General features: G+C 39.0%; 1 protein-coding gene across 1 annotated transcript in view; it reads right to left on the reverse strand.

Annotated features, from left to right (window-relative positions):
- Window positions 1-2,009: 2,009 nt before the first annotated feature.
- Window positions 2,010-22,862, reverse strand: part of TRPM3 (transient receptor potential cation channel subfamily M member 3) — a 286,208-nt gene continuing 265,355 nt past the window's right edge. The window contains exons 23-26 of the mRNA XM_056325516.1: window positions 18,754-18,904; window positions 17,996-18,195; window positions 16,673-16,805; window positions 2,010-9,110 (exon numbers count right to left, since the gene is read on the reverse strand). Coding sequence (XP_056181491.1) covers window positions 7,661-9,110; window positions 16,673-16,805; window positions 17,996-18,195; window positions 18,754-18,904 — 1,934 coding nt within the window. The 3' untranslated portion in view covers window positions 2,010-7,660. The remainder of the gene's footprint in view (window positions 9,111-16,672; window positions 16,806-17,995; window positions 18,196-18,753; window positions 18,905-22,862) is intronic.

Here is a 22,862-nt window from a genome sequence, read left to right on the forward strand (position 1 = left end):
CTGATATTTCCAGTTTGAATTTTTACTGAAGATGCAATTTTAGTTTCAAGATTTTCCTTAGTGAATAGTGAAATGCTAAATTGGTAGCTGATTTTTTTGTGATCTTTCAAATAAAGGAAAAAAAAAAGATTATATTTTAACATTTTTAGTAATGTCCTTAGAGCCTTTGATATGTTACTTTTCCAGGTTTGTTAAGAAAATCCTCATCTTGCACACTGTGAATAAAAAACACTGAAATATTTTGTGAGGATAATTCTATCATCTCCACAGACTGATTCAGTGGTGTGCATGTGACTGTTTAACATTTGGCTACACGTGTAAGCGAGGAAAAGTGTAGCAAAAAAATTAAGTTTTAGAAGGTGGTGGTAACACATCAGTCTCTCAACCATCTGTACAGCTGTTGAACTTCTTGTTCTGAAATCCAGACTAACAAAGGCAGCTCCTCTCAGAGTTGTTCTTTTTCCACCCATAGTTCTCTGCAACAGTAGCCTGTATCATCTGCAATGGGATGTCTGTAACTGTTCATGGGCTACTATTGTTATTTCACATAAACACACTGCAGTAACCTTCTGTCAGATAATGCTTATTGTTATTGCCTCCAAAAAGTATAATTCAAATATACAATATTTATGCCTGTAATCAGTTATTTGAAAAATTCAAAATAATGAAATACTGAGGTTTTGAAAGGTTTTTTGTTGTTCCAGAAATATACACAGGCTGAAATTTGAACTTGATATGTAAAGACAGTAAGGGCTGCTGTAACTGTATATTCTTCCTGTATTCCGCCATGATGATAATGAATCAGGGTTGACTGCCATGGTCAATGTTAAATGGAGTTCTTTGCCATTATGTGTTAATGAGATTAAAAGAGATTAGATCACTGCCCTAAAGGCTACAAGATTGCAGTTCATGGGAATGAAAATCAAGGCTGGTGATGCTGCTTTTTCCCAGCACTTACTAAATTGGTTGAATTTAGGTGAAGTTTGTTACTGTGAAAAATCCCAGGGAGATCGGAAATACAGTGTTACCTGGAAAGAAGCATAATGACAACTGTCTGGCACAGATTTCTTTTATTTATTTATTTACTTTTAAAGCTTCAAAGCTCCCACAGTCTTCATTGAATAGCAGTCCCTGAGAAAGGCTTAGATAAAATCTGGTTAAGGAATTTAGCATTTCCTTCTCAGAAATCTGAAATAAAGAACACCTTTCTGGACCATTCCTCTCCTGAAGTGTGATTGATGGGTGCAGAACTGTTTGAGGATGTGATATCTTTCTTATTCAATTGGATATTTGTTTCCTTTGTTTCTTTCGCATTTAGCTAAAAGATATCTCAGTGAAGGCTGATTGTGGAGGTGGCAGCAAAACCTCACCTTGGCTTCTTTTGTGTCAGTATCTTTTTTTCAGTATTTTTGTGAGGAAGGGTAAGAGCTGGTTGTAACTGCATGAGGAGAGAGACAATGACTTTTTTACTGAGGCAGGTGAGATACCAGTTCAGAGGAGGTCATAGGTATTAGTGGACTACTTAGTGCCCTTTGCTTTTAATGAAACTTCTCTAGCTGCAAGAGCCAGCAACATCACGCATCTGGGGAGACAGCCACACAAAAAAGCATGCTTCTTCAGTCTATGTGGAAGCAATATAGAGGGGCTCTGTAATCAATGCTTGTTTCCCCCTCCTTACTGAAATGGTAGCTACAAAGAAAAGAAACCATTCCCTCCTTTTTAAATAAACACACCGAGAATTATGTCTATCTTGGTTCAAACTCGGGTCTGATATTGGCCAGCATAAGAGACACCTGAATGACAGGTGATCTCAGAGGTGGAAATAACTGACAACATTCAAATAGTCTGTGTGCTAAGTGTGTAAACTCTTTGGTTTCCTTCAATGATGCAAAGTTAGAACTAGAGCAGTGAGAGATCATAGAGAAAAGCAGCTGTCATTGCATCGTTGCTTTATTGCTTTGAAAGCAAATGACCATAAATAAATGCTCTGGTGAGAACAAATGTTTTGAACTACATCTCTTTTTTTATTGCAAAACAATTGTTACAGAAATTTCAGGAAGTTCTACTGTAGTAATTGCCAACTTCTGCTTTTTATTACATATCTAAACACAGTCTAAAAGTGCATTGTGAATCCAGTAGACCTTTGGAAAGGACTGTTTTCCCTAGTGATATACATTTAGACAAATCATACTTGAAAAGCTTCATATTAGTAGGAATTTTTTTAAAATGACATTTTAATCATTTTTCTCCCTTTATAAATGATTGTTACACACTTACAAATGATAGCCCAAATAATAAACGATTAAATAGCTATTAGTATAGTATATTGCAAACACTGTTCCAGACAGCAGTAGCAGCATATAGACTCTCCTCATGTACAACAACTGCAGTGGTGGAAGAATGATGTAACTTCAATACAATTTACTCTTATGCAGGCATAATATTGTATTTCACAGCCAATTCCCATTTCTGTCCCTTCCCTCTCCCTACCAAATACTAAAATAAGCAAGAGTTATCACTTCCCTGCAGCAGAAACAGCAGCAATTTCATAATCAAACATTTTTTCCTAATAGCTTTTTGAAATAAGTACTGAGTGGCTCTACAAGAGATCTGAAAGCATACAGCAAAAATTAAAAGGTCAGAGACTGTTTCACAACCAGTCTGGCTCAATGACTGTCATTAGACTTCCCACTTCATGATGATTTTAGGATAATCTGTGCCATGACTCAAAGTAATATAGCATTAGAAAAGCAGAATAAATCCATCCTCTGACAAAAGTCAGAGTCCATTGAAATCACTGGATTTGCTGCAGATTCGCATCAGCATCAGTAAGACCATAACTGTAATCAATCTTGGAGATGACAAGCCTGTGTAACTTGTAGTGTTCACCCTGTGATTGTCTATAAAGCAGGAAAACTCTCACTGGGGTGCAGAAATTCAGCCCCTCCACATTCAACAGTACTGCTTTTACGCCAGTGTGTGGCCAGGCCAGTGAATACCGTCTAGTGGAATGAAGGGTTTCATTAGGTAAGCACACCCCCCCAACACTTCTGTTCAGTTTGGACTGTGCTGTCGTTTGAGGTGCATGAGGGAAAATTCATGCTAGAAAGCTTTCAATTTCTTTTGAAGAAGGTGATCTATACCTGGTATCTTTTAACAGAACTGAAAATGTGGCCTTTGTTGAAACAATTGTGCAGATTTGTGCAAAAATGCAAATATATTATTAATTTTAAGCAGGGGAGAGACATCACAATTACTTAAGTATTCCTAGGGAATCCAGAAATGACCAGCTCACATTTTCCCTTCTAGTTTTTATCAGATCCTCTTGAGTATATAACCTGAGCAACATAACAAGACATTTATGCTTGTTTTGAAAATTTGCACCACAAGTTTACAGAGAATTTTGTTTCACTGGCTCACTCTAAGTTAATACCTTTGACAACTTCTGCTCTCAGGACAGACACTTGTTTGCTCTGACTGCAGTCATTGGACTAAGGCTGTGTGCTGCTACCAGCACTTTTTTTGAGCAGTTATGTGTAGTTGCATTTTCCATGCTGACAGTTTCTAAGAAGCAAATCATTTTCTTCTCATACAAAAAATATACCTAACTAAGATATTTATCCCCTGACAAAAGGCTATCCATTCCACAAAAGATACAAATAATTTTTTTTACCAAAAAATCTATAAATGGAAAATGAAAAAAAAAAAAAAAAAGCAATCTGTGTCTGGAACCCAGAGGGATTTCCTTATGTGTATGAATGGATATTTTGGTTTTTTATTATATTTTCAAATTATCCCCTCACTGCCATTTGTTAACTGGCACTTGTGCTAAGAACAATAATGTAGCACCTTATCTCTTCCAAAAAAAGAGAGAGCCAAATGTCTGAGCACTGCTGTAGGTTCGCATTTTGTGTTGAGTATTTCAATTTCATAAAATACAATTGTCATTTAAAAATAATAATAAAAATCACTTACTTTGCTAAAGATCAAACATAATGGAAATAATGTAAACATCCAAAGCTTGAATTCATTCCTAACTGGATTCATCTTTACAGGCAGGCAATAGCAAAATGTTAAATCTCATAGTAGTCCGAAAGAACTCATGGAACAATGCATGCATTTTCATTGACACAAAAAAAGACTGGACTCTAAGGAAGAGAAACTACTTCAGTCATATCACACGTTATTGTGAAAGAATAATGTGCTATAATCAAATACCTAGGACAAGTGTATATACCCCAACTGTAGAATAGCATCACTTAAACCGGAAACAACAGAATGGGTACTATAGGAAAATATTTATAAAATACTGTACACCGCTTCCTCAGTGGGCCAGCATATGTAAACAAACAGCTAAGTTCAGTTGAGTTTCAAAATATTATTAAAGTTCATTTATCTTTTATTCTTTTGCATAACATGCCAGTTCGTCTTTCACACTATCACAACTCACCTGTCACAGCCCACAGTGGCTCATTAGAGGTTTATACATCAGCTCATAGAGACATTTAAGTGGAGCTACACAGACAATGTGTGAAACATACCAAACTTACACGCTGTGACCAGAAATGCATATTCCATATGTAAGCTAATAATTGGATAGTGGAACTTAATGCTTGATGCAACATGTGCTATTTTATTGAATGTTACAGATTTACAAACAAGACCTTATAATGCGATATTAAAACTGTCCTGTAACGTTCACTAATATTACCACATGTCACAACTATACTGGTTTATATATGGGAGATATGTATATATGTGTGTATATATATCTATTTCATAAGCTATCCTTTGATACAGAATATGTTATATGGTACATGCTATAGCTACATGATGATGGATGGTAAGACTTCTACTCTCACTAAATGGTCATAATATTGGGAGTGGGAAATCTGGCCCCATTGCAAGGAATGGGTTTTTACCATCAAATTCAAAAAGGAGCAGTTTGATGCAATGTGTAAAAACCAGGTGAAGATAAAATAATCTAGCATCCATCATAATATATTCTATAGACATCACATTGTAGAATAAATGGGAAACATTCAGGAAAAGTAGTGTTCTGACATCTTGCAATCACACTTTTAACATCTGAATTTACATTTTATATATAATGGCAAATTTTAAGAGGTAAATAAAGTGTCCTGTTTCATTTTACCTGGAATGTGTGCTCCAGATCAATAAAGTGCTGTATCCTAAACATTTATACAGCTTCTGGGTTTGGCAAATTCCTTTACCCTGACAAGCTAAGCAATGAAATCTACCCTAGAGGAGAGCCCTATGCCTTGAACTAATTCACTAAGCGCTGTTGAGGAATTTCTAATGATCTGAAGTTCCTCTAGAGTAGGCCAGTGATACAGTGAAGGTGGAAGAGTCCATGAACAGTTTTAGCAGACATTCGTAAAAGGAACAAAGAAAACAAAGTGAGAATATCCCCCTCTACTCACCAAGGATAGATAGATTTGGAGAAGCCTTAGGAAAAGGCTGCTAACAAAAGTTGGCACATTTGAAGCAGATTGTTAAACACAAGTTCTTTTGCCCCGGGCATTTTGCTATTGTTCAACAATCAGCCTGTCTCAAGCATGCTTCATAATGCACAGAAAGGTTTCTGACCTTTCTCGGTGTTGCCATGTGACCATAATGCTACACATGGACTGCAAGGCAATTGCATAAACACGGTGTCTTGGTGGAGTTTAGCTCATTGAAAGCCTGATCAAATAGAAGAAAGCAAGGAACACGTTGGTGCAGGAAGTATGAAACACATTGTGCTTAAAGTCTCCATGCTGCATTTCTGTATTTCCTGAACTTTCCAACGTAGTGACTCAGTAACTAAATGTTTTCACCTTCTTTGCCTCTTTTCTTGAGGCTGATGATTATTTTTATGTCTGGATTTGTTGCCTTTCAGACTTAGCTCTCATACAGTGCTCAGAGTCTCCCTGGGTGAGATCCCCATGAGAAAACATCAGCCTGCATTGTCAAAGCTGCCTTAGAGATTTGGAAAATAACTCCCATTTAAATAATGGAAAGTACATACCCCACTTGTATGTGTTCATTTTTAATAACAAAAAGGAGCTGGTTCTACACAGATGTTGGTCATTGTAGAGATGTTTTAGTTTTTAATAGCACTAGCTTCAACTCTTCACAAGCTTAAAAGTTGTGCCTTCAAGGATGTGAAATTTTGATCCAGTTGCAGTTTACGCTTTTCCACCCTTTTCCTATCTTCTGCATACCTTTCCACCTGTGACCACCGTGATATCTTCTCAAGAGAAGTTTGAAACTCTAGCTGATATTGTGGACCCTTGGAATGTGGGTGGGGTCAGAGAAGTTATGCCTTCAACCAAACCCCATAACGGCATTACCGTTTGGATATACTTTCTCTTACTAAAATGCATGTTGTGTGATATGCTGCTGAACGGTGGAAGCCTAGTCACAACTGATGGCTTTTGCTGTTTACAGACACCCGCAATTTCACTTTGGTTCTTTAACTTACCTTAAAAGCATATATACTTTTTAGTGTTTTCCAGTCCTCTGCCAAGAACATTTTCCTTTAAACAACTTCAGTCTGATTGCATTAATCTGGATTCAGACTGCTGGACAGAACTTGTATACTTTGAAATGTTCAAATATGGCCATGTCCACATGAAAAAAAAAAAAAAAAAGGGTGTATATTTTAAGGTGAGGGAATGATGTGAAAAATCGGCAGCTCAAATGGAACAGTAAGAAGTACTTGGTAGCAGCCTGGTAGATAAATCTCCGCAATTTGTATACATAATTAAATGGAGCAGAGAGAACCCGACAATATTACTGTGCTCTGCTCTGATCACCCTGTTCTTACTGTTCCATTGCATCCTGTGATTTAGTGAGACAACACATTGATGACAAATGTGGTAAAAAAATATACTATTCCGCTTAATTACATTCATCCTGAGCTTGCTCAGCTGTGCTAGAATGCCTGTTTTATACAGGAAATCACCTGATATTTTAACATAAATTCTTCTTCCATTTAAGTTGCAGTACAAAAGGCATTTCATTTCCCTTTCAGCTCTTGAAAATATAAACTTTTTGTGGCACTAGAAGTTGATACAAAAAGAGACAAGTGAAAGTTGTTGTCTTGTTCATCTTTCTTCATTTCCACAAGTGTGAGATGCAAGGGATTTGGGAGACTTTAGGTTTGTTTGCTGCCAGTTCCTACAGAAATAACAAATGCCTTTCATCAGTCAGTACAATGGTGAAACAGATGAAAAAGAAGTCGTGACTGAAGTTTAGAACATCTAATTTGTACATCTCTTTTTGCCAGTTAATTCCTGCAACCTAAAAACTTGAATGATTATCAAAGATCCTACGATGCTTTCTAATAAAAGGCAGATTTCTGAACCTACTCATTTATATCTTGTGACTTCATAAAGGGGGCTTGTTATTCCTGTTGTTTACCGAAGTCTTTGTAAAGCTTTCATCCCTCCCTTTTTCCTTAAGTGCAAATGTCAACTGGGTCAAGATGCAGTAACTCAGTGGGCAATGCTGAGACTGACAATGTGCTCCCTTGACCGGTGGCTAATGCCAACTGGAGTTGACACAGGGTGATGTGAGGTTTTTTATAATTCTGCTAAGAAAAATGGACTGGAGAGCAGATGACCCTTAGACTGCTGGTAAACTTTGTCTAGGCCTAGCTGTGCTTGCTTTCAAAGCTGCGGAAGGCTCCCGTTCTTGACAGTCTCCTCATGGACAGGTTGTCCCCTCTGCTCTCTGGCCTCGAGGACTTACTCCTCTGGAAGGGGTTTCGTAGGCCTGTTGCATTTCGCTGTCTGTCAAGTTTGTCGCTGATAGAGTAGCTCTTCCGTGTGTGCTGTGCATACAACATGTTGGACTCCTCTGCAGAGTAGCTGTTGGCCCTCTCTATTTTTGGAAGTGGGATGCTGTTGGCCAGAGTTCTTGTAGCAGTGCTGTCTTGAGGAGATAAGGGGATCCCCTTCTTGTCTTTGGCCTCGGTATCCTCATGATCAGAGCTTGGGTGGCTTAGTTCAGCTTCTCTCTCTGGGTGGCAGCATCCCAAGTCCTCCACTTTGCCTCCGAGACTTCCAGGGAAACTGGCCCTCTCTGCGATTGCCTGGGGAGCGCTCACACACCTTGTGTCTATGCAGTCCGTAATACTTGTGTACTCTGCTGTTTTGACTGGGATGCCAAGGCTGCTGAAGTAGCTTCGAGATGGAGAGAACATAAAACTGTGAGATTTCACAATTGGCGTTTCCTCCAGAATAAATGGAGTTGTAGCCAGATAACGACTGCTTTTAGATCGTTCTAAAGCATGATACAAAGGAGGATCTGAATCCCAGGGGATTTGGCAATCTGTGATTTGGGAGTAGTCTGAAGAAAATGCTCTTGTTTCTATTCCAGAGGTTTCTTCGTAATCAAGACTCCTGCCAGAAATTTTTTCGCCAGGTGGACTGCTAATGTACGCACTGTTAGCTAAAATGGAAGAGGCTATGTGGGCCTGCAGAGCTGCATCTCCAGTACCAAGAATATTTATGGAGCTGTCAAGAGGCTCTGTGTCAGAATGCATCTCATCCATGGCAGAAACGTAGATGTCTATACAAGATGAAGGCCTTCTGGAGTCTGGGGCAATTGACAAAGTGCTGGTAGGGGCTAAGGGAATCTTTCCTTCTTTTGCTATTGAGTGGGAACTGATAGCCCGATGCAGGCTTGGCGATCTTTCCTTAAAAATGCTTTCAAACTTTTCCAACCCACACTTGTCCTTCATATTTGTTGCATAGAAAGAGTGGCTTCGCATGCGGGGCGTGATCGTAGGAGACGTTGGGGACATGGACTCCTCTCCCGCGGGATCTATGCTCTCTTGAAGCTTGTAAGTGTTCCCTTCCTGACTGTTGAAGCTACTCTGCCTCACAATGTAGGCTGCATCAGTACAGTCGGATGAGGTCCTGGATCGTATCTTGGTTGTCTCACCTCTCTCTATGCCAGTCAGTTTTTCTAAGGCAGTCACCATTCGTCCCATCATGTCTTCCAGCTGAGCAAGCCTGATGTCAACGGTCTGCAGAGAGGCCTTCATGCAATGTTCTCGCTCATTTACTTCTTCCAGTCGCATGGCCATGTTCTCTACCCTTAAAAAAGTGAAGAATGAAACAGGTTAATTTCTACAAAGCAGTGATGTTCAGCTAATAGGTCACCAAAACAAATGGAAACAAATAGGTCTTAAAATTCAAAGCCTGTCTACACCACCTTATCTGCTTCAAAACCCTTACTCAGGGAGGTTCAGCAACCAGGGGTATCTGCTTCGTAACACAGAGGGAGTTTTGGGTGTCCCTTATCCCAAGGACAGGGGTTATTACAGAAATGTTACTATGATTTGCTGCCAAAACTTCTAATTAGGTTGCTATGAATGAATAACTTAGGGCAGATGCCATGTGATATCCCTAAGATTGCTCCATTACTGTGATTGTGCTTTGGGTAGTCTATGTTAATAGTTTAGGGATTGAAATTATGGATTAGCTACCTATCGTAATATAGAAATAACATTAATATAAATATTAATTATTATAAAGCACATTGTAAGATATTTAATATATAACTATTATATGTAATAACAGATCATAGGATAGAAATATTAATATAAATATTAATAAAATCAATATAATATAAAGAAAATTAGATTAAAATATTAATAGGTAATTGAATAACTGAATCTAATTTAAACTTCAGTATATCTGTCCTACAGTGTTGATCTGTTTAATTTTAAAATGTTTTCACCTTTAAGGTGAATTGTTTACTAATTTATGCCAGTGACTTTCAACCACTTCAGTTTGCTGTCTTCTAAAACATCTCTACTGAAGGATTTATACGGAGTCTTCTAATTTAACACAATGAAATTGCCTTTAGCATATATGAAATTTCTTCTCATAATTATTTTCTCTGGTTGTAGTCCCTATGGCAGACCAGTGACCTCCATTATCTGCCAAAGAAGAAATACATTTTTGTAGTTATCTTTGTCTGATTTTTAAGGTTAGAATTCTGGCTTTCCCCAGTCCTGTAGACACTGAAAAATGAACAGAGAAGCAACAAATACTAAATGGCAGGATTTCCACACTCTTCACAAGTCTCTTACTCTCTGCCTGGCAGTGCAATTCATACAGCTTAACAGGTGTCCTGCTAATGATAGCCAGGATTTCTGATAAGATAAATAGGATCTACTACTAATAGTTGAATTTCCAACAGGATCAGTGACCTGGAACTGGCAACACCATAAACACTCTTACTTGCCCAGAAGAAACCAGATGTTAGCAATGAATGCTTACTGAGCAGCATTAACACCTTGGTAATTAATGCACAAATAGCTGGTGAAAAACTGAGGCCTGGCTGCCTCATGGTGATAAGCAACAGCAACTTGCCTGCACAAGAGAGGAAAAGGAGGAGTATGACACCACTCCCTACAGCACGTCTCACATTCCTGTGAAATATGGGCTTTTCCTGTTGAAGATCATGAAATTTGAAAGCATAAGCACAGCAAATCAAATGTATTGCTGTCATCAGACTTCAACAGATGAATGATCAAGTAATCACTGCTAAGAAATGGACTGGTAGTTTCAAAAAACATCATTCTACTCATCATTTAGGCACCAGTTTACCTCTAGTTCTACCAGCTTCTCCAACAAAACATATTAACGTCATTGCAAGCACAGGGTATAATTCTACAGTGAGAGTGCAGTTTATATGGGAAACAGTTGAATTTTCTCTCATGGTATTAGTTGTCTGAACTGCTATTTTGTAAGAATAATTATATTTTGAAATATTTATCAGCTAATAATTGAGTACCTTGTTGCACATTCATATTCTGTAACAACTGCTCCAAGATGATGAACAGATATAACAAAACAATTTTAGGGCTGTCAGACATATGGATCAGTCTGACAAACCTGGATTTCTGGATTTTACTTGAGAATGCTCAGATTATGACCAATAAAAAACATTTACCCCAGCAATGGTTACCCAAGAACTAGAATGAATTCGTAATATTCTGTGAAGCTAACTGGACTGTCTTGTTTGTTTGTTTGCTTGTTTGTTTTTTTCTCCCTTTGTTCCCCCCCCCCCCCCCCCCCCCCCTTGCTTTGAGAGATGTACACAAGTGAAATAACTTTTAATACAAATATAGCCAGTTGAATTATTGCACTTAGTTCTATATTTATATCTGGAATATGAATAGAACTGTCCATAGTGAGATAAGTTTTGCATCCTGCATTCACATGAGGGCTGTGCCATGCTACTGAACACAACTGATGCATCCCGAGAAGAATCTAGAGTCACACCTTGCTGGTACACATTCATGTATTTGTCCTGTCTTCTCTTGAACATGAGCTATTAGCTACTGCCAGAGGCAGAGAATGTAAAACTGGTGGTACTGCTGGCCAAGATGAAGAGAGACTTTTGAGTTACATGATCTGTTGGTTGCTATGGAATTAATGTGATTGCATTGACAGTAGTGGGAAATTTATATAGAAACTCCACAAGGTACAGATAGTGCAGTCTGGGTTCAGAAACCAGGGGTAACCAGAGACGTGCACTGGTAACCTAACAGTATGCACATGTATTTACATTGGATGGACCCTGACTATATAATTTTATTCACAAAAATACAGCTTGAGTGATGATGATCTCCAAATCCAAAGATATTAGCTTAATTTAGTCAGCTTTCGTTACATTTAAAAAAAAATATTGATCTTTTAATTTGTGATATACTTTTATATTAATTTGATGTTCAGTTCTGTAATCTTTCATCACACAGAACAGCACCATGCTCTGGGAGGAATCCTACTAGAAACATGATAAAAATCACATCATCCAAACGCTGTGGATATAAGAGGATATGCTCTGGAGAAATACAGTCATAATCTGGTCCTTAAAATGTTGTACAAAGTGAATTTTTCTGTCTTCCTGTATTGTTGGATGATCTTGCACTCAGTGAATAGACAGCTAGAGCTGCATTTTCTTCAGGAATAGTTTTGAGTTAAAGCACTATTTCAAAACAAGAATGCCCAAGTTTTGCTTTGGATTTTCCCCCTGTGTGTATTGGAGGTCATATAAACCTTCTGGCAAATCTTACAGTAGCCATGTATGATGTCTCCATTGCACCTGTGTTTTTCCTTACAGCAAGATTTATCCAGTGCATGAAAAAGCGCCAAGCTATCGTAACAGATGGGAATGAGAATAGAAAAAGAGGAGACTACATGTAAAACGTGCATAAAGGGTGTTCTGCTGAAGCTCGTACATTTCTAATAGTGAAAAAACCATGGACTATCCGAGGACAGTAATTGGGAAAAAAAAAAGGGTCAGAACTGGGAACCTGGCAAACATTTTATATTACCCGTGACAAGCCATTTTAATTATGGTTTGGGAGATGATGGCTTTTGCTGGCATCCATTTTGGTTATATTTATTTTTAACCTTTGCACATCAGTTCATCAACAGTTTAATTGAAGTAATGGTTTAATGGGAGTAAGCCACTCTTTTCAGAAGTAGATCTCTTAATTGAATGCTAGAATGAGGTTCACAAGTCCCTTTGTGGATCAATATCCATTGTTAAGGCACCATTTATACTTCAAGATCCTTTTCAACTGCTGCAAAGACTGTAGACACTTAAAGTCACTTACAGGGCCATCCACCTGGCTTGTTACAGGTAACTGCAGAGTGGTTTTATTTAAATAAAACATAGACAGCAGTTCCCAAGCCTGTAACAGGCTATTGGTACTTTGCCTGACATCTTTTGGTAAAGCATTGCTGATGCAAGCAGCCAGCCAATTTTCACAGGTGTGGTGGTTTCTGCTTGATAAGGGTGTTGGGTTGTCTTGGCTGCATTCCCATCTGGTGCCTAAAACCACTTACTCTTTGTGACCACAGAGAGATGCTTCAACCAGATTACTGCTTTTCAAATACTGTTAGGATGTGACCCTGCTCCCCTTGAAATCAACAAGAGGTTTTGCATTGGGTTTGAAACAGTCAAGATCTGTCCATATGGAAAAAATGGCTACTGAAAAGGTTGTTTTAGTGGCTTCTTGCCAGATCAAGAGAAATAGTGCAGGTTTTTTTGATCATAAAAGCAAGCCTCTGTGCTGGTCAAAAACCTGAAATTTTCACAGTGATTAGAAAGGAAGGCTCTCCAGGAGAGGTTGTGATTCTTCTGCTGCAATAAAGTGAATTTGTCCAATTTTGCTTTCCTCACAGGTCTCCAGGAGATACACCAAGATTTGCCTAACCTGATAAATGCAGTTACAGCTTTGCACTACTTTGTATTTTTCTGCTTAATCAATCACTTCCTCTGATGTGTATCACTAACCTGATGCTGCTTCCATATGCTTGTGTGAGATCTTGGCTAGTGAGCTACTCCACCAAGTTACTCAGTACTTGGGGTCAGGGAAGGACAAAGATCAAGTGTCATTTCATGCTTTTAATTTCTGAATGTGAAAGGATCCGGTAAAGGAGAGATTCTGTGTGGTGACACCAGATCTGGTCACCTCTGTGGTGTTCCTTGTTACAAGTATGGCGACTGCTGAACCAAGACGGGCCCCACAGGATGCCAGTGAACTATTCCAAGGTGAGTATAAACTGCAGCTTGTTGTAGGTGAGCCAGACAAGATGCTGTGGTCCTGACCCAGCACAGACACTGACTGCTTATTTTAAGTCGTTCATTTACACCCAGGCCAATGTAGCAAGAAACAGGTTCCTTTTGTTTTCCTGAGCTCCAAACCTGCCTCTGGGACCCAGCTAGGCTGAGCCTCAAAGCAAGGCTCTGTTCACAACTCTGATTTCCCTTGAAGTGCTAGTCCCCTACTCCCTTTTCCAGGCATACTGTGCTTTGCATCTGTGGTGTCCAGCTATTCTTTCTCTGTGCAGAATCTGGGGCACTATGATAAATCCTGATGCAAGTACAAGTTGCTCAAGCGAGAGGTAAGCATACCACAGACATGTGGAGGAGAGGGAAGGCAGTGAGCAATCCAGGTCCAAGTGCATGTGTGTCACACAAGGCTTGTCCAGGCCTTCCTTCTCTTTAACCCTAACAGTGTCCTCAGCTTCCTGCAAATGGAAGGTCTTCAGGGGGTACTTCACTCACACCTGCAGGGCTTTCTGGTTCAATTTTACACCATATAAAACCGAGTTAATTGGACAGATATTAACCTGATATCTCATGGCTACAATGTAGGTATAATTTGGTATAGTAGTAGCTTGGTCTACTACTAGGGGCTAATGACTGGACATTGGAAGGGAAGCTGCAGGTTTGCATCTTCTCTGTTTTCTTTGCTTTACATCTTGTTAATTGCACGAAGACATCTCTATATAGAAACTACAAAGTGCAAACCTGGATTTCAAATATTTGAATGTTCCACAGATTAGGAAAAAGAAGTTCGATGTTTTAGATAACACTTCAAAGGATACTTTCCTGGCCATAACTGCAGGCAAAATGACAGACCTGGGCATCCAGTTTCTAAAGTGCATGTTACTTAAGACACTTAGATAGCCCTGATTCCTCAAACATCTTTGAAGTATCCCTCAGATCTTTGAAGTATTTGCACTTACCTTGTATGGCAAAACATTGCAGTTGGTTTGGCAAGAAGAGAGCTCTTAAGAGATGAGAACTGCATTCACCTGAGATTTCATTGCTGCAAGTCCTAGTAGTGTGCTTGGCTCTGGGAGCAGCCTCTGTACCTCATGGGTCACTACCTGGGTCTCCCTTACAGAACTAGGGCATGCTGGTTTTCACATTACACTGTTGGCTAAGGTAAATGGATTTGTAAAGAACTATTTCTCTGTGGGGCTTATGTGCTTGTCTTCACTTAGGATTCATAATCATGAACTTTCTTCTGGAACGAGGTGCTTTAAGCCATCCATTTAAAGAGATAAGGGCTCTTTTCCTATAAAAAAGGGCCAGCACAGAGTGCAAATGCAGACTGTTATGTATTAATTTTCAAGGATTTACAGCACTTGCCTAATGTAGGGTAGTCCCAGCTGGATTACTTCTTAGTTACAGAGGTCTGAAACATGCTTTTCTTGACCACCAAAAGGAAACCTATGCCCAAACAGAGATTTGAACCTGCATCTACGATTTTCAGGTTTGTTCTCTGACCACTGGACTATCAGAACACAAGAAAAAAGGGCATGCAGTTGGACCACAGACCAATTCATCCCACTGTCTCTGTTTGAAGCATATGTAATTCTTCCTCCCTTATATTTACCAGTCTCTAAACATTTTTTGCTCAGGAACTTTATCGGCTCAAGATGATCTCTGTATTACAGGATTTCTCTCCCATAAGCTTGTCTAGTCTTTATTTGAATCCCTGTAGACTTCTAGCTAACATCATCAGCTTCTTTTAGAACTCATCAAGTTTCAAGAATTTTCTCTGTTCCACTGCTTAATGAAAAAAAATCATCTATTTTTGTTGATTTTGAACCTGGGCTCTGGCTAGGTTAATCTCTTGCTCCCCTGTATCTTTTTCTGGGAGAGACAGCAGATGATTGATTTCTACTCACCCTCTTCTTTCACTCATAATTATGTAGAACTCTGTCATCTCATTCCCCATTTATCTCTTCCAGACCAAGTACAGCTGGATTACTTGGCCATTCTTTACAAGGAAGCCATCCCATGCCTTACCATATTTCCCCTCTAATATTCTTTTCTAAAATATGCATTTTAGGAGTGCTGTTTTCAGTAATGTAGATGACTAAAGAATATTGTATCTGCTAATCATGCTCTGGGATAGATTAATTCCAAAACCAAAGTAAAAACACGTTTCCTTGCCTACAGAAAACGTATTTGAGGCATAGCTGCTTCAGGGCCAGTGCTACAAGATTAGGTATAAGGAGAACAGTGTAATCAATTACAATGACAAGTCACCTGACCTCTGTTACTCAAGTTAAAGTGGAGTATTCAGGGACTGGACTATTCAGTGGTTCATAAGCTTTATGAATATCTGACAGGATATTGACCTAAAATTTTTTATGGTAACAGTTCTATGAATCAAACAACAAACTCTGTCCTTAAAATTTAACTCTGTTACTCAGCTGCTGTATGATGAAAGCATATAAGCACCACGACAGATGAAGAGACATGAATTTTTAGGACCGATGAATTTGAAGACTGGCAGCTTCCACTAAATTAATGTATTACCTTTGTCCTCTGTGCATTTCACTGCTGTAGGTGAAATGTCTAGTTACTTTTAAATTAATGTCAAGATCCCTGTTCGCTATGAAACTAGCTTACCTAGCAAGGCTATTCTGAAACAAGGCTAGCTCTTTATCTGAATGACTAGCAGGTCAGTGCTAAAGCCATAGTATTCACTGAGAAACTCTCATTGACTCTCCCATTGTGTTCTAAACACTTGCTCCCTGAAGTTCTGCTTTAAGAACTGAAATGCAAGAATGATTTGTGTTTCTCACTACATCAGTTGTGTTCTAAAGCAACTGGTTAAAGGATTCATGTTTTCCAAACTTTGAGGAACATTTACTTTAGGAAAAAAAAAAAAAAGAAATTCACTACTTTTTATCACTCCACTTTTTAGTTAAGACTTATTAAAAAATACCTTAAATGATTCTCTTTTCAAGAAAAAGAAAGGAAGGATGAGAATGGCAGCAGAAACATATTTCCAGATCGATTTATGAAAGAACAAACAAAAAAAATGCACCTTTCTGAAGTGACACGAATTCTTTCATCATTGGAGGAATTGAATCTGTCATCCTTTTCTCTAAAATATTCTTCTATGCACTGCTCTTCAAAATCATGGACTTTTTTCAGTTCATCCTCAGTTATGAAAAGTTCTGTGGAAACAATGGAAAAATGTGAATCTGGCAAAAAATTAACATGTGACATTAACTACATTCTTCCTATTTGGAATTCATGGACTAAACTTTCAAAACCAGGCTTCAAATTTATCTGGCATTTTGGTATGAAAGCAGATAGATGCAGCTAATTACCAGATTAGTGGCTTCAATTATATATATTATTCTGGATACAGAAACACTTAAGCAGGCAAATGCTGAGCAAACATGAATGCGTTTTGAATGCATGAGATCTAAACACAGCTGCTGTCAGGTCCTGAAGCCAAAGACCACCTGCAACCTCATACAAAAATAATCAAATTAGCAGACTTCTAGGAAAGGTGTCTGGGAGTACTGAGGGTCTATTTGACATGGCAAGAGCTGGTATCTGGAGGCCACAGCGAAGTCTGTGGCAGTCAGTGTGAGTGAGTGGGAGGGGAGCGACATGGTTGCACTTGCATCTCCAGTGCCACCACATGGCTCCAGCTCCTTCCTCATAGAGAAGTGGGCTGTGGCATGGGACAATGTTGGGAAAAGATGCACATTTCTTAGCTCCCTGCCTCTGGCATATATACTGGGGGAGGTGGAGATCTACTTTGAAGAACTGATAAGAGAAGAGGAGACAAAGTGTTATCAAAATAATCTGACAGGTTTTCCATCATGCTTATGGGAGTTCATATTAAAGTGTTTGGACAAACTACTCCCCCAGTTCGAGTCAGTGTCAAGGAGAGAACATGTGTCTAAAAAATAATTACTTCTCACCATCTCTCAGTTTATCTAGGCAAAAAGTGTGTTGGGGGTAAGTATGTGCTGTTTGCTCAAAAAGCAGGAACGCTATTCCTGTATTTTCAGAAATAAAACTTAGATCTGGAAGTGTGATGGACTATAAGAAGAATTCCAGCAATAACAGACCTCTGACAACAGTAAAACAATTGCCTTTGCTTTGAAGGAACAAAGGGGGGAACAACCCCTCAGAATCCCAGAAAACCATAGCCCCATTAACGCTCTGAGGAGAGCTAAGAGTTTGGCAGTGCAGGTAGAACTAACTGATTCAGGTAAGATTTTTGCAGTGAAAAGCAGTTCTCTGCTGGAAATGTCATCAAGGCGCTGGACGTAGCCTTCATTCGTGTCAAACGCTAGATATTACCAAGGGCATTGGAAAGTCCCACTCTAAATTGTCTAAGGCTTACTTAATCCATAGTCTCTCTCATCTGGGTCACTTTCATGCTTCCGCCATCTGCAGCAGAGGTGTTGGAATATCATAGTCATATGGCTGAAAATGATCAGAGGCGGTGGGAGAACAGGTCTTTCATGAAATGTCATGATTAGTTGATATCTTTGAAACTTCCAGACTTGGTTGGATATGGATTTGACTTCAAAAAATGTATTGCTAGAAGGCAAGAAGAGGAAAATAACAGCAGATTAAAATGGTTTTGGGTACTTTGCTGAAGATGATGTGACAGCACCTTAACTGGACACATTTCACTAACAGCGGCAAATATTTCCTTGTTGCAAAAAGAGGAAGAAGAACAAAAGAAATGAGTAAGTTTGTGCTTCAGCAAAGCACATTGGCAATCAGCCATTTCAAAGTATCTTACTACTGTGTTTGTCTGCTCTGTACGACCGCTGAGTCTTACAACAACCCAGTGAGACAGGAAAGTATTTTTATTCTTGTTTTCCATATTGAAAGTGACTGATGCCATAACTGAACTTCAAATTTTTTGGCTTCTTTGCCCTGATTCAGATCGGGTCTCTGTCCTTGTAAATGAGACCATGTGAAGAACTTGGCATCTCCCTCATTCCCTGGAGACAAGCTACTACCTCTTTCCCTCTCACCCTCGCATCCTCTGAAAACGGGTCACAGGCAAAGTCTTCATCTTAGCAGCCTTCTTGGCTGTGAATAATGTCTATCCCCTGCCCCGTCCATACTTCGCAATGTCTCACTCACTTGAAAACAGCAATGAGGAGGTTCACCAAAAGGATGTTTGCAACCAAGAGGTAACAGGCCATGATGGCAGGAACGATCCATGCTCCTGTCTTGCAGGGAGGTAGCTGGATTATTTTGCCGTCTTCTCTGGTTTCGTTTTGACCACAAGGAGCTGGGAATAGAAATGAAAAAAAAAAAAAAAAAAAGTGCAAAATGGGAACGAATCTTGTTTTTTCAGTGGTTTTTTAAAGACATATTTATATATTTATAAAAGCCCGCTTGCCAAAGCAGTATCTTCCAAGTAACAGTAGCATTGATGCTCCCCTCAAGAAGTTTGCACTTGCTATCACAGATTTTTACAAGCTGCAGTTCTTGTTATTTTGAGTTATTTGACATGAATATCAAGATATTTCCCTCAGAAATTGCAGAAGACATGCCTGGTGTGAGTAAGCTGCCTGGTTGCATACAACTAAAATATCATGGTATTCTGGTAGTAATTAGTGGCTGTGCAAATAAAATGATCAAAATGTTTAATCCTGCAAAAAAGCTCATGTGTTTTATTTTTAATGGTAAAAGCTTGGTCTTTTTTGATTGGTGGAGAGGGATGTGATAAATAAGGAAAAAGAATTACATGAAAGTAAATTAAAGAGGAGACATTTATTGCTGTTCACTGCACTGCCCTGACCCGTGCTGGGACATATTCATAATGGCACTCTGCTATTAAGGACTTTTGACTGCATGCCTAGAAACATCAGGGGAGTTATCAAGTCTTTGCTGTACCAGGTAAAGGGACAGGTGGGCAGCAGAGTTGCCACCTGTTTCTTTCCTGAATGCTTTGGAGCCAAAATGTTCTCAGTATCAATGTTGTAGAACTGAAGCAAGGGGAGAGAAAACATTGTGAAATTATTTTCATTGCTCATTTTTTAACATGCTTTCATGTGGTGTGGTGGGTGACCTGCATTTGCAAGTGTGGGTTCAGTTTATGTCTTCCTAGCCTCAGCCCTAGCAGTCCTAAGGACCACTGCAATCAGCTCTTCAGGAAAATAATTGAAGCAGCAGCCTACATATACAAACCACCTTAGTAAATTTTGTGCAGCACTACAGCTAGCTTCCCCTCGCCCCTATCAAAAAGAAGTTTAAGTGAGGAATTTTCAGAGGGCTCAGCACTGGCTCAGTTCTTTCTAATATCAGTAAGAGTTTCCCACCGACTTCATATTCAACAAAGTTTGCCACTGTCGTATGTTTTGGAAAATCTCACCCTATAACAAGTCCGTGATTTCCAATACGAACTATAACTTCTCACAAAGGTCTTTCTGAACTTGGTTCACAGAGCATGGGATTCAGCCATGGGTGTCTGCACTGGCAATCAAATATTAAATGTGATTTGGGTACTTAGTTTTGGGCACTACATATAGCTGTTAGGTTATTACCTGTAGAAATATTATAGTTTTATGGGACAGAAGAATACATGATACATCAGCTTCAAACAAGAACTCTCCGAAAATATTCAACTCATGAAAAAAGAAATGGCAAAGCCAAATAGAAGAAATACTACTTTCACAAGCAGCTCTGTCATGTCTGGACCCATGGTGTCACTAGTCCTTCCTACTTACAAAAATACATTTCATTACTGGAACAGGCTGAGAATAAGCAGCTCTTTCTCAGAAAGCATCACCTTGCAGATCATTTAAGTTAGTGCTGACTTTATGCTTCCCGCACAGCTCCAAGCAGTGGTTTCATTTAGACATTCAAAATGCCATCTGTGAATTGTTATGAGTGTGGGACTATGTGCACTCAGCCTTCACCCAGCGGAAACTGGGACATTCAATACTTCTTGGTATCAGCACTCAATGTGAGACTTAACATTTCTGTTTGTGTGGAAACATCAACTTGCTCACATGTTGATTCAGAGCTGCAAAGTCCAATATAATACAGTACTGAAACACATCATGATTTCATCAGTAACAGAACAATTACTGTATCAGATGATGAAACCTGTTGACCTTTTTTATGTTGAAGAACAGAAGAAATAACGAGCAATGAGAGAAGTTGGTGAAAAATATATTTTAAACCTTAGATCAATGAGATCAAAAACTCAGCTCAAAGTCTGGTTAAATTCCATTTTTTCTATTTAAAAAAAAAATCTAAAAAAAATCAGTTTTGACAACTACCAAGACAAAAATGATTTCTCCAGCTGTAATTGCCTACAAGAGATTATTTAGAATAACATTAATACATCTGTGTCAGTTTATGGCCACACAGTCATGGCCAAATTAGACTTCCTAGAAATAAAAGATCCCATAGTCTATTCTGTATATGTATAGATATTTGGTTTGTCCTGCAGGTTTGCAGAAGTTTATCTCTTTTGCACATTCTGTTGTGGGAACAGTTTTAAATAAGAAGAGTACTAATCCTGTGCCTTACTTTATATAATCCACTACTTATTCTTCACATCTTCAGCTGCATGAGAAAATGTATGATGCGTGTGCAAAATGCAGAAGTCTGTGTATCACTCACATCACTGAACATCTTCCATCTTTAAACTATAACATTAATTTTAAAGGATTTTCCCCCCACAATTAAATAAACTATTTCTTTGAAATAATTACTCCCAGGACAGAAACATAAATTTGTCTCTGTGAAAAAGGACAGAGGACTCAGGCAGGAGGCTGCAAGTAGCAATGATATTCTTTTTAGGTAATTAAGATACTTGTTCACATTTAAGAACTTAGAATTCTGTTTGTAAGGTGTGAGAAGACTTTGTTACACAGCATGTTTGTCTCTCCCATTCGAGTATGCTGAGTCCCAGGCACGTCTTACCTCCCTGCTACGGCAAGCTGGGGTAGTTCGCTTCCCCCACATCTGCATGTACGCCTGCACGGGCACCAACATGACGGCCAGATGTGGATCTCAGAATTCAGACTACAACACCGGCATTACATCAGTGGGTTTGCTAATGAGCAAACAGGGCACTGCACATGTATGATCTGTCAATCGGTACAAGTTCTATTATCCACCCCTGCGGTGCTTTCCCTTGAGCTTCACTCCCGACCAGGGCTCCACTGCATTGGGTCTCCATTTGATCGGCGTTGGTGTCCCCAGGCTCCCACTGTGGTAATGCTGAGCTTTCCATAACGCCAAAGCTTTCACTTGCTGAGTGCTGTGCCTTGTCCCTGAGGGATCCACACCTGCCTTTCATGTGTAACGTGGTTTGACCATTTTAATTATGTTCGGAGAAATGCAGTAATTTTTGTAGTATGGGTGTAAAAGGTACTGTGATAATAAACATTTTTAAAGCACTATTTTAACATGTATGAAAACATACTCCTCTTTTTACATTACAGCCTTGCTTTAACAAAAAAATACAGAGTACTTAGTTCTAGTGAAATGTTTTGCTGAAGCAAATTCTGTTAGTATAACTAGATGCCTATTTCAGGTAATTGAAAAACCCAATCAGTCTGATACGTGCAGGCCATTGGATGAAGGTTGGACATTATGTCCTAAACTCAGGCTTTAGAAAATAATAAATGGCTGGAGTTTTAATTTCAATTATGTGCATTAACTTCACTCAGCTTTCAAATATTGCATCCTGACATTTGTGGATGTATGTATGTTTTGTATCTCTTGTTTCCTCTTTCACAATCTCCTCCTATGTTTATTTTTCCTTCCTGGCTCTCGTTTACAGTTTCCTGTATGTGCCTTTCCTGCTACATACCTAACCCTTCCTCTTTCCTGGCCAGAAAGAGTTGCAAAGCAAACAGCAGTAACCCATGCCTCTGTGTGTTTCAGGCCAAAAGCAGCGTCAGATCTCGGAAAGAGTACGTTACCCTGCTGTTACTGTCATGACATGAGCTCTGCTCATTTTTACTGTGTATTGCATGGAGGGTTTGGAAAACAACACTTGCAAATTTCTGTGTCACAAGTTTTCTCCCAGCTGCACCCTTCCAAAGTAGTTTTCAGAAATAATGGAGAGAGGAAAGTGCACAACTGAACAGCTTTGTTGCCAAATTGCTTTTTACCTTTGATGAAAAATGCCTATATAAAAATGGACACCACTTTAACAGTAAAAGTTGATTAGTTTGAAATCACAAGAAACTACAGAATGGTTTCATATGATCACAATTCTAAGA

The sequence above is a fragment of the Falco biarmicus genome, chromosome Z (genome assembly GCF_023638135.1).
Source record: "Falco biarmicus isolate bFalBia1 chromosome Z, bFalBia1.pri, whole genome shotgun sequence".
NCBI classification, from domain to species: domain Eukaryota; kingdom Metazoa; phylum Chordata; class Aves; order Falconiformes; family Falconidae; genus Falco; species Falco biarmicus.